A 21,770-nucleotide genomic window follows, 5' to 3' on the forward strand; every position below is an offset into this window, starting at 1 on the left:
GTATTTTAAATACTTTTTTGCATTTTGAAATAGGTATTTCAAATACTTTTTTGTATTTCAAAATACAAAAAAAGTAATTCAAATAGTAATTTCAAAATACAAAAATATATGTATTTCAAATAGGCCTACTGCCCATCTCTGCATACATACATGCATATACATAGCCTTCATAAATACATAAAGTGGGGAAAAAAAGATACAGCAGTGTAAAACTCAACTGCCCACAATGCACAGCGAGAGGGGGCGTAGTCGTCGCTCACAACACACACTTCTCTCGTGGCCAGAGCAGCATGGAATAGCTGGAATGAAGTCAACTGTCCATTAATTGCTCACATCACACGCATTTATTAGCTTTTTGGTCGTGGCAATCGGCCCATAATATACAGTGAGAGACGATGGCCTCTCAATCTGAATCAGCAGACGAGGCTCTGCTGTATCTGATCTATCAGCACCTCAAAGTGAACGGACACGCGAAAGCTGCAAGCATGTTGAAGAAACACGTTTCACAGGTGAGACACATGTCTGTTCATTATGCAAAGTCCTAATAACTTCCTCGGGCGACTATAGTCTCTTTAGCTGACTATAAACCAGACTGTCCGATTGCACGTTTCAGTATTTAGCGTTATTTGTCCTGCAGGCGTCTGATGTGTGTGCCTCGTCGTGTTACATAAACAGCAATGTTTACACACTGGCACTGCTGTGTTGTTGTGGTATATAAGTGTTTCTCAAACGTTTTGATTTCGAGGTCTCCCCTTAACTCTGACAGTGTACAAATGGAACCAAATGGACCCAACGGGTCCATTTGGTTCCATTTGTACACTGTCAGAGTTACAGACTTGTTTGAGTCCATTTAGACCCCCCTAAAGGAACCCACAGAGTCCCTGAATCTACTTTGAGAAACACTGACATTAGTGACATATAGTATCTAACAGTGTATGTATTGGCCTGTGCATTGATGCACACACAGGCTCTCCCCACGAAAAGAACACGATGTTACAGTTGGAGCAGCATGGCAGACCATGCAGAGCCACTGAGGCACAGCCCCCCTGCTGCTGCTGTTTATAGGACTCACACAACAGTGAGAACTATAGGTTCATATCAGGTCTAGCTGTCTACTATACATCAGTGTTTCTCAAACTTTCATATTTTGAGATCTCCCCTTTAACGCTGACAGTGTACAAATGCAACCAAATGGTTCCATTTGTACACTGTCAGTGTTTCAGACTTTTATTGGCCAATTTAGACCCCCCTAAAGGAACCCAGAGTCTCTGGAATTCCAGGGACCCCCCCTAAAGGAACCCACAGAGTCCCTGGAATTCCAGGGACTGTTAAACCACTTGTGATAACCACTGTTATACATTAATGTAGTAGCCGCTGCCTAGAACAGTTGGTTAATAATCATATTTCAACTCGGGACCCTCCAAAATAATCCTATTTCCACTTGGGAATGGGATCCTCCAAAATAATCATATTCGAACTCCCACCCTACTGACAACTACTACTTGGAATGAAGGAGTCGAGGCATTCAATTTAGTTTGACTTGGTTCCACATATAAATATTGTGAAAATAGCAGATCTACAAGCTCAATAGGCTATTTTCAAAAATGTTGCCCCAATATATTATTTGACAATTTGGTCAATGTTGGTAGTAGACACAAAAGTAGTTTTTGTAGCCTTCTTTTGACACTGTAGGTATTTTTCTTTTCTTTCTTGCTTTTCTTTTTTGAGGTATTGAATAGCACTGGTATACTAGAAATCCTATTCAGCTTCTGAAAACTACAAATGAACTTCACTGGCGTTTCTCTCTCTCTCGAATAGGTGGAAGCACCACCAGAAGAGACTCCCAGCCTATACGATATGTACACAGGCTGGACCAAGTAAGTTGTTGTCACACTGTGATGATGGCCACATATGTTGGCCACACCAGCAGCCACAGAAAGTTGGTAAAACATGGTGGACACTTGTCTTTTTCTGGTTTATTGGTTTAGTTTGTTTATTTTCAGTACTACAAACTATACATGCCTAAAGGACTACACACAACGAGTCAAATGACTCGAGTTTGGTGCAAAGGTTATGGACGGAGTATATCTCCATTAAGTTTCTTTGTCAATGCCCATATTGTTTGATCAGGAGTCATTTAAAGGTGATACACCATGCATTTAAAAAGTATTTATGTCATATTGTTTATGTCCCACAAACGTTTTTCAAAAGGTTTCAGGCTAAATTACCACTCCTGTATAGAGAGCCTCTCTCATTTTTGAATGGCTCTCAGAGCATTTTCAGCTGCAGTACCACCTTTGGCCTGAACTGCGCCACCCCCCACTGTTCTGCCCGTTGTGTGTGCAGATATGCACCCCAACCAAACACTACACGAAAAGTCTTAAAAATAATAATAATAATAATAATTACAAAATATATATTTTTTTTTTAACTCATACACGGCCATTTGAAAATACCTTCCAAGTTCCATATGCCTCCTAGCCTGACACTCAGCCTGAATTGACTTTTCGTTTCACTCCATTATTCAGTCCCAGCGATTGCTGGGATGGGCGTTGCCAAAGAGGCAGTCTTCTGCGATTGGTTCACCGTCTGACCAACCCAACAGTAGCAAAGCAGATGACGTAGTGTTGTTATGTGTGGCTGGCTAGTGGCTAGCCTGTTGCTTGCTAGTGCTACTTGCTAACCAAAGAAACAGGCAGAATAGGAGCACTACGAACTAGTAATCAAACACAACATAACATGCCTGCTACTGGTGTTTCATAGCGAGATCGATACGATCGCATTTTACCGCAATTTACCGCATTTTACCGCGACGTGGTGCGGCGGCGGCGGCGCTGGTTTACTTGGAAACGCACATGAGTTCTGGGAAACCCCCACCCACGCTGATCACAAGACGCTGATTCACGACGCTGATTCGCCGTACGGATTTTCGAACGAGGAAAGCCTCTTCAATGAGAGCAATTCTAGACCCCTGAATCGCCAAAACAAAATTTTAAAGGGGTGTGGCACTGTGGCTAGCGATTCAGGGTCTGGAACTAGGCTATATGCCTCCCTCTCCATAGACTTCCATGTATTTCATAGTGCACTGATCATGTCATGTCCATGCCTAGATCATGCACCACGTGTGTGCACATTGCTCACAGCTTTCAAACAAAAAAATCCGAATGGAAATCCATTCAGGCATTCATGAACTAGCAGCCATTATGTTTTCTTAAAATGTAAACAAACATGGCTGCCATGTTTGAAAGATGGGGTTGCTATGGGGGTTAAACATGCAATTTCGCGATTGCATTATTATTTTTTTTAAGCGGGGGCACCGTCGCTGACGTCAGCGACGGCAGCAAATTCTGCAGCCTGTTCTGAGAACCTGTGGAAAGCTTTAAACCTCAGCCTTCCCAAAAACAGAGAAAGACAATGGTCAGAAATGGGACTTTGTGAGGATAGAAAGTGCTGGTGGGACCCCAAAAGAAGGTTTTAAAATAGGAAAAGTGAAAATTCATGGTGTATCACATTTAAGTTTATTTGTTTTGAGTTATCGGTTGAATTAAGTGTTGGAGTTTAGATGGCTGGCAACAAGGACCAGCTGCTTCAGATCCACTTAATATTAAGCTGATTAGTAATTGGACTGCACCATGTCCCCTTGGCCTAGAGCTATTTATTGAGGACCTGTTTTAATTATAGAAAACTGACATTTTAAAGAAAACTGCACACTGTCCTGGTGTCTCTATGGCCGACCAACTTTGGTCACTCACACACACAGAAAAAGATTTGCTTGCATTTGCTTAATTGAAAATTCTAAGCCAATATATAAGAAATAACTATTTTGATACAGTGTCTTAATTTGTGTTAAATATTTGTAATTATTTACATACATTCAAGTTTGAATTCATACAAAGTGGACCTTTAACAAATGCTCTCGAAATCTGCCATATCAAGCTTCACCTTCATCATGTTGGTACATGTTTTCTTGCCTTTGCGTGTGTGTGCGCGCGCGTGTGTAATTGTCGTTGTGTGTGCATGGTTGTCCATGTGTTTGTCGTGTGTGTGTATCCACAGACTGTGCTCTCTAGCTGAACATACTAAGCAGGAAATGGAAATGGAACCGATCTCACTGAAGAAGAAAAGCATCAAACCAGACCCTGCTACCAATGAAGAAGACGACGCAGAAGAAAAGGTGGACATTAAGCCTTCCACCAGTGAAGAAGAGATGGAGACTACGCCTGTAGTTGGTATGTGTCTGTCTGCCTGCTTGCCTGTCTCTGTCTTTTTAATTCACTGTATCTGCTTTTCTTTGGTGCGTCCAATTCTTTCCGTCACCTTCACTTGTACCTTTGCACTTTAAATCCAAATCCAAGGTAACATTATATTATTATTTTCAGGATGTTCACACGTATCCTTTCATTTCCGGTGGAGTTGCTCTTTTTAATGGCAGGTCATAATGGAGAAATTAACTCTGGCCCACAGGGTGATTAGACCTCAACGCATTGGGTTTATTTCTCAATAATGTCCTGCTCCCTGTTGATTATCCCGCTTATTACATTGCTACTCAATAAAGAAATGAATACATTGCCCCCAAAGTAACAACAAAATGATTTGATTGATTTGAAAAAGGATTTCATTGCTTAATCCAGTAATGGAAGTAGTCATTAATTCATACCAACTGCGTCCAGTGCAACGTGGTCGACTTGGAACGGGAAGTGTTGATTTAAAAATAATCAATATTCGGTCACTGCATTCTCGCTTCAAATGTTTTCAATTATTGAGAGTACTGTTTAGCTGTAAATGACATCATGTGTTTTTGTATACATGGCTGCAATGTTGGATATGGCACAACTCAAGCGACACAGATTGATATGAGCCAGGTGTTCTGAGTCTTTGTTTAGACAGCGGTCTGTTATTGAGTTCCACGGCTTTCAAAAATATTCAACCAAGTTGTGTAATAATTACTTGTAATGTATGCTTCTCTTTTTTCCCCCTAAACATTAAGCAATAATGTTATAGCAATAAATATATAAGGGTCTTCACATGTTTTTAACTATAACATGATACTGTCTAGCCACCACACACTGTCGCTTAATATGACTTGCTACTAGAACATGTTCTCATGCGCATTCTTTTCCTAACTCCAGAGTCCCTGAAGAATGGTGTTGAGTCATCCAATGGAGACTCTCCCTCCCTGGGGAAAGATCCTGAGGGCCTCCCTGATCAGGCTCCTGTTCCTGAGAGTGGAACTAAGACAGAATCACCGGGCAGCGAGAGCTCTGATACCTCTGAGGAAGAAGAGGAGGCAAAAGAACAAGAAGAGGTAAACAGAGAGAGAACAATGTATTACACGTGATGGCTATAGTAGATGCCATCCTATGATTGAATATCCACTGAGCAATAGGCCTGTCACAATTATTACATAATCGTCGAATCACAATTATTTGAGGTGCCATGTGTTTGGTCCAGTTATCCTGTTAGGAAAACAAAACCACCACAAAATGGAAATGCAGGCTGGAAGGTTTGCTGGTTCCCAAGCCCAACAACACCAGCATGTTTGTTGAAAGACCTGAATTGTTGTCGCTCTAGCATCTATAAGCGTTTCAGTGCAAAACCCATTACTGGCATTTCTGCTGAAACTGTCTCCTGCCTCTTTCACCTGTTGTCACATTACTTAGTGCTGTTCCGATCGTACTTGGCGGGCAGTGATGTCAGTACTATGGCGTCATATTGATGACATCAGGGTACTCCATATACTGAATAGGCATGAAAGGGATATAGAGAGACGGACAGACAGATACACAGGAAGAAGTGGATTTGCGTCTTTGGACAACTGCTAATCCAACCGATTTCCCAGTCGACACTGCACTCCCTCCCGGTCCTTTGAATTCAAATGATGAACAATGATTCGCCTTTCAGGTCGCACCATGTAGGTATGTAAATAGATAGATAACCAGTAAGACTCCCTAATCGGAAGATAAGCGACCGTCACGTCACATACACAAACCTTAGGAGGCAATCTTAGATTCTTACCCCATCAGGAGGGAATATGGGAAATGGGACAGATCCATGTTGATGACATGACTGCAGAGATACTGTGTACCGCTTTGCGTGATATTTGGCCAAAATCTGTAAGAGCAGTGTCCATGTTTTGCAAAAATCGGCCTGATGGTGGCGCTAGAAAAAGGCCATGTGAGAAATCAGGGGCGGAGGTTGTGATTTGCCATCCAAGGAGTGTGTGTGCAAAGTTTGTAGGGGCAAAAGTGTGACGTGACGGACAGACAGCCTAGATAGTGTAGGTCAAGGTTCAGCCTTAGGCCATTAGATGGCACAATGAATGGCACATGTAATTACTGGAGCTGGAACAGACTGCCTCATTTTCAATAATAACTATTGCTTTAAAAGTTCATAAATGAAGATTTGTTTGATATAACTGTGATATAACTTGAGTGTGTATTGTGTAATCAAAGTAGAAATGTGTTATCATTTTGTGCAGGGCACGTCCTTGAATGTTGCACAAAGAGGATATTTAGTTAGTTAAACAGTGAAAAGAATGTGCAGTACTCTGTAGAACAAGAGCTCTTTCATAAAACAGGAGAATCTTTATTGCTCAAGGTTTCTTCTTAGATTTGATATGATTTTGGAAAGATTATCTTGTTCGTTATGTTTGTAGCAGCTGCTGCGACGCTGCTCCCTCTCTCTATTCCGCTGTCTGTAGTCTTTTGCACCTGCAGCTTCTTGTGGGTACGTAGAAAACGGACGGTATATAATCACTCATTGTGTGTGACTCGTCAACCCCGCAATCTGTCCGTGGGCTCAAGGAGGCTGGAGAAAATGCAGTTTGTCTTTGTGGCATTTGTCAACGTGCTTACTGTTAATGTGCAAGGCTACACTGTTAAAAAACTAAAACGCAGTAGATCATGAACCTAATCGACCCCAAATTTGGGTCACATTTGGGCATCCATAGAGCCCACCTCCGAAAGCGGTTTCACGTCTGACAAATAAATAGATACCTGTTCATTGTGGGAGTAAAAGCAACACTTAGAAATGGGATGTGCTTAACACTTGGGATGCCATTATTTTTGTAATTATTTGTATACAGAGTGCCGCATTCACTGCGCTTTATTTTGAAGAGCCCTGGAAGCCACGATCGTGTCCATGTGTTTACTTTCACACGGAAATGAAAAATTCTAACCGTGTCCGACCGTCTAGTCAGATCATGTGTCCCAAACCAATCAGGTTCTCCAATAGCCTCTTCTGTTTTCTAGTTTTTATTTTATTTTATATATATATTAAAATGCAATATTTAAGAACGGTCTTCATTGTCTGACGGTGAACTACTGGGGAGATCCTTGATTTGGAGATCAATATGACAGAGAAGCCACGTTGACTATGGGAGGAGGGTGTTGTAGAAATAGACTTTTTATTTATCACCCAGCTCTACTCTAGTTCAATGGTTCTCATCCTGCTTTAGTTGATTGGTCGGATGTTTGTCAAGTTATGCAGAGGACACAGAGGCCCCATTTACAATGACAGCCAAATCCAGACTGAATCAGATCTGTGTCACATCCAGATTGGAATCCGATTGGTTTAAAATGGTCACATGGTCACATGGAACAAATCAGATTCCAATCTGGATTTGACACAGATCTGATTCAGGCTGGATTTGGCTGCCAGTGTAAATGGGGCCAGAGAGTCCACTCATTTATAGAGTAGGTGGATGGGTACCTGTCATAAGAGTACTTGGAGGCCATTCTGGAGCCATGTGGAATATTTGGGATGGCTGACCCTTTCAACTACATGATCAGTATGACCTCAGTCATCTCCATATTAGGGCACATTTGAGCACGGACAACCGCCTCAAGCTACGTCTGGCAGGAAACGGTGCTCTAGACTACAGTATGTACATTTAGCAAACTTAAGTCGCTGAATAAACTATAAGATACATGTGTAATACATCATCTAACTTTTGCGGTGTGCTTGTCATAGAGAGATGGAGATATCTCAAACATTTAATAAACCTTTTGCATCTTTGCCAGTTGTTGGAGTAGTATGATACTGTACTCTCTGACAGACAGTAACATACACGCATAGCTTCCAGCCAGTCACTGTAATAATTTGTGTGTAGAGAGATAGGCATTGGCTTATGTACCTCGGAAAGGCACACACACACACACACACACACACACACACACACACACACACACACACACACACACACACACACACACACACACACACACACACACACACACACACAGACAACGCTACACACACAATGCTACCTTGACCGTGTGTGTGTGTATACTATCCATGTAGTGGTCTATTCTGTTGAGATTGAATTATCTCTGTCTGTCTCTGATGTGTGTTATCTCAGGCAATGTATGTGAATCCTGTTCCTATTCTTTTATAGTTGTCCAGTGATGCGGTTGATGCTGATAGCTGGCTCTAATACTGTTTGAACAGACCTGTGTGCCTGAGAGAGACTGCTGTTGACAGACTCATAATCTCCTGATACAAACTCTGTGTCTGTGAGTGTGGCGTTCTGTTGATCCCCACTGCTGGACCGTGTTCAAATCTTTGCTACAGCGCTTGTGGTTAAATTCTGGTTCTGTCTGGTTCTGTTACTGTGAAACCCTCTGTGGTTCGTCATCTAATGCCCATACAGCTGCACTTTATAAGGCAACCCATGCTCTTGCACGCACAAACAAACACACACACATGCATAAAACCATTGCATATTTAAATTGTCCGCCTGAAGTCCGTACTGATTTGGGCTGGAATACCAGCTGCAAAATATAAAAGAATTAGTCACTGTGGATTACCAGCAGTCGTTGAGAATGCGAGCATTGTTAGTCATGCCAGCTGTACGAAATTATTAGGCTACTTCTGCATATTTTATAGTCAGCCACTCTAGATGCCCCTGCCAACTGTGCCAAGGCATCTAATACGATGCAAGCTTCCACCACTGCCTCAGACTCCTCCAAACTCATAAGGTGAGGCCATAGCCAAGAAGCCCACTGCAGCCTGCTGCAGCCCAGCCAACCAACCCCTGATCAGGGCCAAAACCCAACTTCAGTCCCCTGTCCCAGCCAAGGCCTCTGGCTCAGAAAGCATTGATGAAAAAGAGTCATTGCGGGTTAGATATGAGCCTACGGAATAATTCTTAAAGGGCTTCATTTTTAAATTTGCCTTCATTGTTTGCTTTTCAACATTTCAACATATGTAGTCTGTACTTCATCAGCTACAGTCTTTCTTTATTGGTTGCTAATGCTTTAGTGTGGCTGATGATGTGTCCTTTGATCTCCCCTGTGAGAAAGCAGGCAAATGGAGAAATAATGAAGTGTAGCTGCTATGCAGGAATGTGTGTTGGTGACATTGTTTTAAGAATATATCAACACTCCCGTTACAACATAAGAACAGATAATGCAGGTCTATACAAGAAAATGGAGAGACTATGCATGCCATAAAAAGTTTAATTTGTCATCTCTTGTTCTCACACAATTGTATTTGTAGAAATGTTGTTGGAACGTAAAAGAACTCCATGCACAAATATCCTTGTATGAGAGCTCAAGGATCAAATGTACAGTGAAACCTTTGTTGTCCGACTGACAAACCTTTGGTTTGATTCCTCCGTTACTCGCCAGAATGCAGAGCCAGCCGTTGAAGTACCTGTGGTTCAGTCTGAAGCCTCTGTCAATCAAGCGGAAACTCCGACCCCCATCCCCGTCAGTCAAATAGCCAATGGGGGTGAATCTGTAGAGGCTGAGGAGGAGGACAGTCCTGTTGAGGTGCAGTATGGGATTTATTTTGCCGGATACTTGTAGTTTTGTCAAACATTTTTATGCTTATCCCATTAAGACCTGGCTGGAACGTGGCGTATTGCCACGCTACGAGCTTATAGATCTGCTATTTTTGAAACCTGTTGAAAGTTTGTGCTTTCTTTGAATATACAGTATTTATTTTTATAGTGAACATTTTTTACTCAAATCTTTGCTTCTGAGGGTCCCTGGAACAACATATTGTGAGATGGGGGTCGGTGGCAAAATACACATAATTCTGGGGGTCCTTGACATGAAAAGAAATTTGAGCAGCACTGATTTTTTTAGAAAACTATTTGGATTTAGAAGACATTTGTGGAATTGGCCTCTTAATGGGATAAATGTTGTTACACCTCATGTCTTGTAACATTGTAGTGTGGAGAATCAGGAAACATACACTGGAAATGTAATAAAAACAATATTATTAATCATTATGTCACATCCCAGCTAGGCTAGTGTCCCCTCTGTATTGTGCAAAATCTGTCATAGTTCTGCTCCTTAAGCTCTTTGAGCTACAAGGAACGTCAACAGGAGAACAAACATTCAAAGGTCTTCATACACCTCTTTGAAAACCTTCGTTCTTGGCCGTCTCCGGGTTATTTAGCCTCTGCTGACCTCCGTTGACCTGAGGGGTCTTCTTTTTCCCTCGCAGGAAGCCGTCCCAGCCTCGCCCACCTCCTCTGGAGTGACACCTCAGGAGACCACCGAGCTGCCAGCGGAGCCAGAAGACCCTCCCACTGACGGTATGAGCAGCCAATGGCGCTTTGAGCCCGGAGTTGTTATTTAAGCGCTATGTATGGGATCTTGTTAACACCGCCTCGCACCACACTGTGGATACTCACAAGACGACGCAATGAAAACACTGCAGGCTTGTCCAGAGCCCTCTAGTGACAGCTTGGCCACGTTGTTGTAAGGAGAGTGGCCTGGAATCTGTACCGTGGTGTGCATGCCAATGCATTGTCAATGCTTGGAATCAGTTGGTTTAGAGTAGACTCTGGTGTATTAATCATTATAACTACAGTAGTACATCTGCAGTGGTTGGAGGAGGTGGTCTCCCTACTCTTACATTGACAAATCTTGACATTAGCCCTGAGTGACATGCATAAGACCATTACCTCCCCTGGCCTAGCGGGGATTCCCTCTTGTTGAGCAGTTAATGTTCGGTCTCCCATGAGTCCTCTAAGTGTTTAAAAGTCTCTTCTGACTTCTGTCGGGTGAGACATAACACAGAAAATAAAATAAAATCTCTGTTTACCTGTCTGCATGTTCAACTGCGTTTCAAAAATGTATTCGTACATTTGACTCTCTTTAAATCAAGGAATATATAGATTTTTTGGGGGGGAAATATTTTGCTCTCTGCGGACTTGGCAGAATATCGTCTCTGTCGGTTAGAAACCTCATAATATATCTAAAACTGACTTTTAACAATCAGGATTCAAATTTTAAAAAATTGCAAAAGTAGCAGATGTTTCGAGCTTGTGGAACTGCTCCTTTCATGCTTTTCTGCGACGCTGCAGTATGATCAAGTATGGCGTTATTTTACGGGTAAAAGAAAGCACAAAAAGTTAAAATATGGATATGATCAGAGGTTTCTGCCCTACTGAACTCTGCAGCGCCACACGGTGGAGTCCATGCCAGGACGCAGTGAGGCTGACGGCTCCATGTGGCACAACGCCCTCACCAGATGTTCAAAGCTGCTGTTCTCTTCCCGTTTGGCAGCCTCGTGTGTGTCTTGTTTTTTGTTTAGCTTGTCAAAGCTTGTTTCATAAGCTTGAGTGGGGAACAGTATGAGAGCTGCCTACAACCAGTGCACACCTAACGCAAAGTCATATTTAAGTATTATAAGTAATTCGGACAGATCATTTGACCATTTTATGAATACGGATATAGTATAGATTAGTAGTTTTACACAGCATGGCTCAAGAAATATATTTGTAATTGCCAAGTAGTTAGCGAAATTAGCTGCGGACAGACAGATACAGCAAATAGACACACTGGGCCGAATGCGCTCTCTCTCTCTCTCTCTGCCAGAGATGAAGAGAGATTGCCAATGTCATCCATGTTGTATGGAAGCAGTCAAACTAATAAGGCCAAAACAGCCATTTTGAAAATCTCTTTTGTTTGTTTATATAATCTAGGCCCTGAGGAGACTGCTGCTCCAGCCTCTGTATGTGAAAGCGCCGAAGAGGACAAGGAAACGGAGGTAGTTTATTCAGCTTACTATCACACGTTTCTCTTATTGTTTGCATGTGTGGTCCATCTTGCCAAAACAAGATATTGTTTACTTTTGGAAGTCCAGTGTTGCAAACCCGCCCCACCCCCAATGTGTTGTTCAGCATAAATCATCATTGTTTTCATGCAGTGACTTGAAAACTCTATCCAAGAGCTTATCGTCGTGGTCGGGTGAAAACCTTGTATGTCCAAAACCGTTGGTTTTGCATTTATCATTTTAAAAATGATTTAAACTAGTGAAAACAGCCGATCTACAAGCACACAACGCCTCGCACCGCGAGGCGTTGTGTGCTTGTAGATCTGCTGTTTTCACTACTTTTGTGCGACGGCCTTGTCTGATGAAGCAGGGCTTTACTTTGCAAAAGAAAGTACACATTTGACACTTAGAGATACGATGTTTCCACCCGATAACAACGTTATGTATGGTCTTCATTGCATTCTGAAAGAGAAATACAAAAGCAACAGTACAGCTCTGGGACTCGTTTTAACAATAGGAGTCCTTTGACTTTCTGGATATGAGCTATATTTATTTTGGAAAGACTACCTGTACGTAGGAGATATAGATCTTTCTGTTTTGGACTTTTCCAATTGAGAATTATGTTCTCATCTAGAGTGACCTACAAAGTACAAGATCAGAACTATTTACTATTTACTGCTACAAAGTAGCTAGGATACCAGGTAAACATCAATCCTAGCATCTGTCCAAACAACATGCTCTCTAAATAACATTCTTTACTTTTATGGGCAAGCACACTGTATCTACAATATCTATCTAAACTAGTAAGACGCCTCAGGGCGACATGCGACCTTGCCCTAAAGGGTGAGGTCGTGCCAATTCTTGGCCATCTGGCCAGTGATGTATATCGGACCAGTTACCCACAGGTTGAGAACCACTGGTTTATGTAAACTGTGTTTCATTCTGTAGACTCTCCAGTCAGCCTCTGGCAGCTCTCAGGAGGCTGAAGGCAGTGACCCAGCTCTCCAGGAGAAACCAGAGGAGGACCAACTGGGTGACCCTGTGACCCCCTCTGAGCCCTCTGCTGCTGATATGGGTAACTCTGCACTGCACAACCACAACAACAACATGAGTCCCAGACTCTGGACTTATTTATCTCTTAAAAAGAAGGAATGAAAAATTATCTGAAATAGTTGAAGTGAATGAAATATATTATTAAATCTTGTTGACTGCTATTTGCTGACCCTGAGACTCAGCTGCTAGACTAGGGAAGAGGGGAGGAAAGGTAAGGAGGTCAGGGTGCCACATAGTGCCTCTTTGTTTTACGACTGTGAGAAAGAGATAAGGTTCTTCGCGTTTAATGAGCTAGGGAAAGAGAAGGAATAGATGTTTTTGTTTTAGCAGATGAAATAATGAACTGTGAGAGGGAGGGGGGCAGTCCATCTTTTTGCCTTGCTGAAGCAACATGTCTAATGTGTGAATGTTACAGCGCTGTAAATAAACCTTTTTGTATCATTTTATATTGCATCTGAGTCAAAGTGAACTGATTCTTCAATTCCGCTGGGCTTTAGTCATAAGGCCATAAATTAAGTAAGATTTCCACGTCAGTCTTCTAAAATAACGTGAAATAAGACGCAGTTCTTTAACCACTTAAGCCCTATTTTAGTTTGTCGTACAATGCTGTCGCGGGACAGAAATGACCTCACAACGTGACACAACATGACGCGTTGTGATAACCTGGCAGCAGATACCATCTGGGATCGCTCAGGCAAAACCCATGTAAGAGGCGGAGTTATTTAGCAGGTGATTGGATGGGCCCGTCTGTCTATCACAGTCTGGGAGTGCCAACTCCAACCACTCATATTGGCCTGTCTGCATGACGTTACACCCAGAAAAAGTGGTTAAAAGGCAATAAAGTTAAATTTTACATTTATTGGAGAGGGGCAATGGAAACATGGTATAAAACACTGTGAGTAGAGCAAGCAGATTTGGAATGAGGCATGGAGCGGATTTTCAAGAAGCGGCGTTGGCCTTCAGTTCCGCTCCGGTTGCATCCTGGTGCGCTGATGCCATGAGTTTGAAGTATGCCCGGTCCACAATGCATCTGTTTGTGCAGCGTGCCCACACATGAAACAGCCTATTCCGGACAACAATGGAGTTTGCTAAGTACTGTTTGAGAGGGAGAGAGAGGGTGTCAAGCAGAATTCTCCCACTCAACTCCACTCACACGTTATTCACAGAATAGGATATCAAATTCTGTGTCTCTGGGAGTTGAAACCCTAGGAAAAGTCTGTCAAGTAAAAGAGTCTTGAGTCTTGGACTGGTGTAGTCTAGATGCAGTAGCCAACATTGACCATAGAATGTCTGACATTTGTAGCCCATAAACTATGACTACTGTACTTGTAATTCTGGCAACCATTTTCCAAAGCATACTGTGGTTTGATTTTCTAGGAAACAGCCTGTATTAGTTGAATAATAACTGGTTGTTTGTAATTCCAGTCGAAGAGACGCCCGCCGCCGATGCAGAGGAACCAGACGCACAGGACTCAACCATCCTCCTAAACCTGGAACTAGTAACCAGCACACCGCTCCCTGGGAAAAAGAAGAGGAAGAAGAACAAGAAATCCTCGGATACGTCGACTGAAGAAGCTCCCCTCGTCGCAGACGCCGCCGAGGACGCACCCGTTGCTACGACGCCCACCGACCCTCCTCCTCCCGCCCCTGCGACTACGGCGAAGAAAGACAAAAAGAAACGTAAGAAGGTGACGGCGGTGGAAGAAGAAGAGGAGAAGGAGGTGGAGGACCCTATAGAGGAGAAGGCGGAAGAGGTGTGTCCGGTCAGTCCATCAGACAAGAAAAAGGCAAAGAAGAAGAAGAAGGGAGCGAGTGTCGAAGAGGAGGGGAAACAAGAAGACGAAGGAAAGAAAGCCAAGAAGAGGAAGGGGGAAGGCGTAGGAGAGGAGGAGGAAGAGCTGGCGGAGGAGGAGACCCCTGCGACTCCACCCAAGAAGAAGAAGAAGAAAAAGAAGGCGATGGAGGAGGCGACGGAGGAGAAGGCAGAGGCTCCCGTCGCTCTGGCTGAGACCGAGGAAGGGCAGAAAAAGAAAAAGAAGAAAAAGGCTTCACCAGCAGAGGGAAATGCAGAGGAAAGCAGCATCACAGGTGGGAATGGTGGGGAGTCATACTCTCATACTTAGGAATCATGTACTTCTCATGAATAAAAGTGGTACATTAAAAATAACATGCTGATAGTGTTTATGGCAGAGAATCCTATCATTTAGTTCACAGTACATTTTGCCTGCATTGTAGACTAACAGAGGTTCCACCCCAAAACGATTTAGATCAACAAGGTGAAATTGATGGCAGCAATGGACGACACCTAAAACCTTGTTTTTCGAAGAAAGCGTTCTGCTAATAGTGAGGGAAGAGGTCATTCCCATCATACAGATGATGCCGGGTACACACCGAGATCACAATCTCTCCCTGTTCGAGTGGCTTTAAAAAATGAAGGAAATGTTATTAGACCCATAAAGTAAATGCATATTTTTTTTCATGGGCTTGTGACCTTACTAGATGCATATTTGGTTTTAACGCTGGAGAGCAGAGCAGATATGTTCTGTCATTGAGTACTGTCATTGTGTGTGTCATTGCGATGATGTGGATGTAAACAACCCCATAAAACCACTTAAAGGGATCCCTGGCTAATACGACAAATATGCCTTAATACATTATAACTGAATGACATTTATGACATCATCAACTTGCGACAGGCATTTCCCCTATTGAGTGAAAGATTAGCTATTTCTAGAAGAAATAAAATAATAGAGGTGTTTTTAATTTTGCATTGTAGTTATAGAGGACAATTATAATGTATTAAGGCATATTTGTCGTATTAGCCAGGGATCCCTTTAATGTTCTGGAAGTAGCAACTTCCAAATGTCAAATTGTGTTGTGAAACCCATCATTGAATATCTACGTCATAAAGCCCACCCACCAGCCTGGTTGGCTGACCACAATTGTAAATGATAAATAAATGATAAATGGTGCATTTATATAGCGCTTTTTATCCAAGGCATACATTCACCCATTCACGCACACATTCATACACCGATGGAGGAGGAAACCATGCAAGGCATCAACCAACCTGCTCATCGGTCATCAGGAGCAATTAGGGGTTCAGAGTCTCGCTCAAAGACTCTTCGACACTAACTCTGGGAGAGTCCGGGATGGAACTGGGAACCGGCCGCTCTACCCTTGATTCACTCTATACTCAACATGGTTTGCAAACTATTGCAACTTGGGACAGTTTTAAGCAGCCAGATGTGCGCACGTGAAAATACAATGGGGACAGTTAACAGTTGTAAAAAAGCCAAGCCTTTTAAAGGGCTTGGATGGGTTTTAATGTGTGTATGTCTGCGGGAATATGAAGCAGGGCATTGCTGAAAAAGCATTTGTGCTCCGCAACCCTCCCCTGGGTGAATAGAGGTAAAAAAGGAAAAACATTCTAGGCGTTTAATTGACATTCTTATTTAAAGTGACTTAAAACATAAAATAAATAGCAGGAGTGCTGAGATCTGCTGACAAGCAACTGCTCAGTACATCAATATTTTTAAATCTATGCTTAAAACTCACCTATTTTCTTTGGCTTTTAGTCTCACCTGAGCTTGTTTGTTCTTAGTATGCATATGTGTTTTGTGTTCATGTTTACACTTCTTTACATGTATATGCTTTGGCTTTTATTGTTTTGCTCCTGCTCTGTACAGCTACAGCACTTTGGTCAATTTCGGTTGTTGTAAATGTGCTTTATACATCAGATTTGATTTGATTTTCTCTTTCTCTCCTCATCTCTCCCTTCCCACACCTTTCTCTCTCTTTCCCTTTCTGTCTCCCCCTCTCCTACAGAAACCCTTGATGTGTCTGCTGTCTCCGTCTCAACTAGAACGAGACAGGCTAATGGAAGGAAAAAGGATGGTAAGAAGAAGAGGTTGGTGAAGAAGAAATTGAGTAGCAGCAGCCTTCCAGACGAGACAGAGACCCCGACACCCCCAGACCAGACGGAGACCCCGACACCCAAAGGGAAGAAAAAGTCAGTTAAATCATTGTTATTTATTTTTCTTAATGTTTTAAATGCGTTAACCAAATTCTTCTGTGGCTTGTTGTCACAGTTTTGCTGTAACCAATTAAAGTTGAGTCATTAAGACTGGGAACACATTATTATGCATTATTAACTTTAACGAGCTACATCTACATCTGCTATTTTTGAAAGATCGTGAACATTTGTGCAAGTATATATTTTTGACCCGATTCTTTAAATGTCTTCTAAATCCTTCTAAGGTTTTTAAAAAAAACGCATGTTTCAATGTCAGTGGTTCTCAAACTTTTTCATGTCAAGGACCCCTAGAATTATATGTATTTGGCCACCGACCCCCATCTCAAAATATTATGTATCAAGGACCCCCCAGAAGCAAATATTTTTGTTACAAATATTCACTTTAACTCATCTGCTGCCATTTAACAATACCTTCGTACTCCAATCCTGCCATGAGTCTCCATAGACTTCCATGTAATCAGTAGTGCACGGATAATGCACACCCATGCCTAGATCATGCACCACGTGTGTCCACATTGCTCACAGCTTTCAAACAAAAAAATCAGAATGGAAATCCGTTCAGGCATTCATGAGTTAACAGCCACTATGTTTTCCTATAATGTAAACAAAAATGGCTGCCATGCTTGAAAGATGGGGTTGCTATGGGGGTTAAACATGCGATTTCGCGATCGCTATCATGCCTACTAACGTTTTTGGGGTCCAATGGCCGCCATTTTTCAAAATGGCGGCCATTCTCGGGTTCCTCGGGCGTGGCAGGGTGGGACATCGGGAAATTCTCGGGTTCCTCGGGCTTGGCAGGGTATGAGTTAGATGATTTTTCAAAAATAGCAGATCTACAGATCACTCGGTGCCACGCTGTGAGCTTGTATATCTGCTATTTTTCCATAGCTAAAGTACAAAATAACCCCAGGTCTTAGTGGCTTAACCATACAAATGTGAACCAATCCAAATTCAGGAAAACACAGAACCAGGGGACCGCGGAGGTGACGCAGCAGGAAGATGTCACACCCAAGAAGAAGAAGAAAAGGGCCGCAGAGCAGGAAAACATCTCTGCCAAAGAAAACCAGCCACCACTGAAGAAGAAGAAGAGGAACGGGGAAAAGGTTCAACAGGGAGGAGGTGAGGAGGAGCTTCCTGAACTCTCCTCTGCTCCGTCTCCCAACGAGGGGAAGAAGAAGAAGCGGGGAAAGGCCAGTAAAGTCAAGGTGACGGAGGAACCAGATAGTCCAACAGAGACGGAGACCTCCACTCCATCCATTGTTGGTGGGACACAAGAGGCCCCTGCCAAGAAAAAGAGTAAGAAATGCATTTCCATTGCTCATGAGGTAACATAGCAGGGCTATTGACAACTTCTCCCCATCTCTCCCTTCTCCCATCCTCTCCAAATCTAGAAACTCTGTGATATCTTAAATGTTGTGATTTACTTGTGTTTCTTTGTTTCATTTTTAATCTCCCTCCTTTCTCTCAAACATGTCCTGTATTACTGTGTTACAGAGAAGAACAAACCAACAGATACTGAAGAGGTGGCACAGTTACAATCTGTTCCAGACACACACACTCCATCTGCTGCTGCTAAGGTAAGAAACACAGTAGTAATTTATACATTCCTGACTGAAACCTACTTGAAATGTGAAGAAACTGTAATGTGAAGAAGGACTCTTAAGTAATCATTTTGGATTGTTTACATGAATGTTATTGTTCTTGTATTTGCAGAAGAATAAATCCTCTAAAAAGAAGGTCATCTCGTGAATTTAGGTAAGTAGCTTCTTCGTCCAAACATCAGAATATCAGAAATAAAGTTGAAAGGTCCTTTATAATACGTGTTTTATATACCGGTAAATGTATTTTTCTTTTGACAGGATTTCCGGCATGACTTCTTTGGGAACCGAAAGCCATTAAGTGAACTGGACCATCTCAGTAGTGTTATGTCTAATTTATGCTCTGTAGTACTACAGTGTCTTGTGTCAAGAATTCAAGAATGGCTATTATATTATCTATCATCAGCTACAGTAAGCCCACATCGCGTCGCACTGAGCTTGTAGATCGGCAGTAGGCTATTTGGCGTGGGACGCCATCATACGACTGAGCATAAATCAGGCTGTAGTCCAAACCCCATATACACACTACACACACCTTGACCATCATGTTTTGCTGTCCAATTATATATTTTTATGTAAGAATCCACACACCCATTCGGTCAGAAAAGTAGTGCTGTGCTGCCCTCTATGGGTTGAAACTTTGAAGCATGTTGCACTTCTCCCTACATACATCCAGTCAGTGATGTCACACAACAGGGCATATTGTCATTGACACTTATTTTGATGTCACTGATTGAATGTGGTCATCTGTGAGAGCAACATGTCTTCAGTGCTAGACTGCCAGTGCATTATCTGTTTTCTGCCCTGTGTGATTTGGTGTGGATTCACTCTAGTGAATTTTAAAGTGCAACTTTGCTTATATTTAACATGAAACCTATTATGTTGTTAGGCGGACATGTACTGTAAATGTCTGACATAATACTAAGCAATGTTTTCAGTGTCACGGTCTCACTCTTCTGGAACATTTCTGCCACCCTATGTAAATGTACACATTTTGAGGTGAGGAAGTGTTCTGTTATGTCCTAATCCTAATGGAATGTTAGGATTCATGTCAGATATCAGAAGTTGCCTTTTAAGTTTTTTGTTTTATTCTGTTCTCTGGTCCCATTTGCCTTTTTTTAAGCTTGATATTATGTGTGAATTCTTATCAAACAGCTACAGTAAGGCCAGGAGGGCCGCTGTGTTTCAATGAAGCCTAAAGCCAAGGCGTTTTTTCTTTTTTTTTTAGTTTAGCTTCAGGATTTGGCATATGATTTAGCTTTATGCTGTGAAAAATAAGGGGTGTCTAGTGAGTAAGATCAATCCTTGTTGAACGCGTTGTTGCCTTTTCTCTCAAAGAGCCTTAAAAATGTGAACTTTTCCAAATAGATTTAACGGGACACATTGTTTACAGTTTTCTTCTTTGTTTTACATTGTTTTATTTTTGCCTGGTCATGCATACTGTTCACAGATCACAATCCTGTCGCTGATGACAAAGGGGAATTGCACTGAGTTTACGTATTCAAATGTTTTCCTATCTTCTGGGGACTGAAGGTTTAAACCTTTAGGGGGAAGTTTTGTGATCAAATAACAAGCCTCCTGCTTTTGCCATTGAGTCCATGTAACTTTGTAGACAATTCTGGACAGAAAGGTTTAGGAATATATCTCTATTTTAGTAACTTTTTATTAGCTGAGACAGATGTTGATTTATGTGCCAAAAACTTGATGGAAATCCTTGTTTATTCTAAAACAAAGCAGCATTCCCCATTCATTCTATGGTTCTCATGAAGCCTCTTTATACAATTACAACTTATCTGAAGAGACAAACTATGCATCTGATGCAAGGCATTGTTATTAAAAGGGCTTCTCTTCAAGACTTTATTGAAAAGCATTTCCCTCAGTGGTCACAGCTGTAGGGTTTCTCTCCCATTTGGATTAGTTTTCTGAGACAATTCCACTGATTACACTCTGCTCAGTGTTCACCATGCATGTCTAGATACTGTAGATACTTGACTCTCACTGTGGTCCTTTTGAGTTATTCATTACAGCAAATACATTGCTGTAACCACCAAAGACCATCCACAGCATGGGAACAATGTTACACTTGTTAGGCTTTTGAATGTTTTGATTTTCTCAAAATGTGATATCACACTGCTGTTTTATGATTACCTCACACTTTGTTTTTCTTTCAATAAAAAACGTTTTATGTTGTGTATTTGTTTTCATTTTGCATCATTACATGCGCTACTGCAGATATCTATTCTGGGTTTGAACCAAGGACTTTAAAGTTTAGCACATTCTGTCTTTACCAATGCACCAACTGTAGTTTGTAATATTGTTTAGTCAGGGGATATCTTCAGAAATGCTGTCAAATCCTGGAATAAATTACTTTCCAAAACATTTCTTCACCAATGTGTTTGTAAAGGTGTCTAGTAAGTTAGTAACACATCTCAGTTTCCCTAGGAGAATCCTTGACAGCTGCTGAAAGTTGGGGTCCCATTAAATTAACTATACAGGATAAAACACACCAAAATAAATATGCTTTAAGTAGCATGTGAGGGGTCAAACTAGTTTTTTTTTTCATGATTCTGAATCCATTGCAAGCATTTGTTTTGCACAAGAAACATTCATTGGGCTAAGAAAAGGCCCCACCAAAATGGTTTAGTGATGAGTCATCACTTTTCAGTTTTGTGGGAGCCGCCTTTATCCCAAGGAATGATTTTCGTGCAAAACAAATGCTTGCAATGGATTCAGAATCATGAAAAACCCCTAGTTTGACCCCTCCACATGCTACTTAAAGCAGATTTATTTTGGTGTGTTTTATAGTTAATTTAATGGGACCCCAACTTTCAGCAGCTGCCAAGGATTCTCCTAGGGAAACTGAATGTCAGTCTTTGTGAGATGTGTTACTAGACAGCTTTACAAACACATTGGTGAAAGAATATTTTGGTAAGGAATTTATTCCAGGACTTTTTAAGATATTCCCTGACTAGTTCTCTTGTGTGTTGTTCAGTGTACGATTAGATAAATGTTACCCGGAAATGTAAGATCCAGGTAAAAGTTGGAGAACAGTCATTACTGGTTTTGAACTC

At 41.9% G+C, this 21,770-nt stretch overlaps 1 protein-coding gene across 1 annotated transcript; it reads left to right on the forward strand.

Moving 5' to 3' along the window:
- Positions 1-437: 437 nt before the first annotated feature.
- LOC308285532 (uncharacterized protein) lies at positions 438-19,317 on the forward strand. Its single transcript, XM_080726314.1, has 14 exons — positions 438-509; positions 1,819-1,877; positions 4,057-4,229; positions 5,130-5,305; positions 9,630-9,773; positions 10,456-10,546; positions 11,942-12,006; positions 12,961-13,087; positions 14,491-15,153; positions 16,894-17,077; positions 18,057-18,397; positions 18,596-18,678; positions 18,815-18,856; positions 18,961-19,317. Exons 1-13 carry the CDS (start codon positions 486-488, stop codon positions 18,848-18,850), a joined length of 2,166 nt encoding a protein of 721 aa, XP_080582440.1. The 5' UTR covers positions 438-485; the 3' UTR covers positions 18,851-18,856; positions 18,961-19,317.
- The last annotated feature ends 2,453 nt before the right edge of the window (positions 19,318-21,770 follow it).

This window comes from Nannobrachium achirus (genome assembly GCF_963921795.1).
Source record: "Nannobrachium achirus genome assembly, chromosome: 5".
In the NCBI taxonomy this organism is placed as follows: Eukaryota; Metazoa; Chordata; class Actinopteri; order Myctophiformes; family Myctophidae; genus Nannobrachium; species Nannobrachium achirus.

Bases quoted from the DNA above. Each gene is read 5' to 3' on its own strand.
- LOC308285532 (XM_080726314.1), top strand. From the start codon at position 486: ATGTTGAAGAAACACGTTTCACAG. The intron at 5,306-9,629 runs GTAAACAGAGAG...GTTACTCGCCAG, and splicing joins AGGCAAAAGAACAAGAAGAG to AATGCAGAGCCAGCCGTTGA. The intron at 13,088-14,490 runs GTAACTCTGCAC...TTGTAATTCCAG, and splicing joins GCCCTCTGCTGCTGATATGG to TCGAAGAGACGCCCGCCGCC.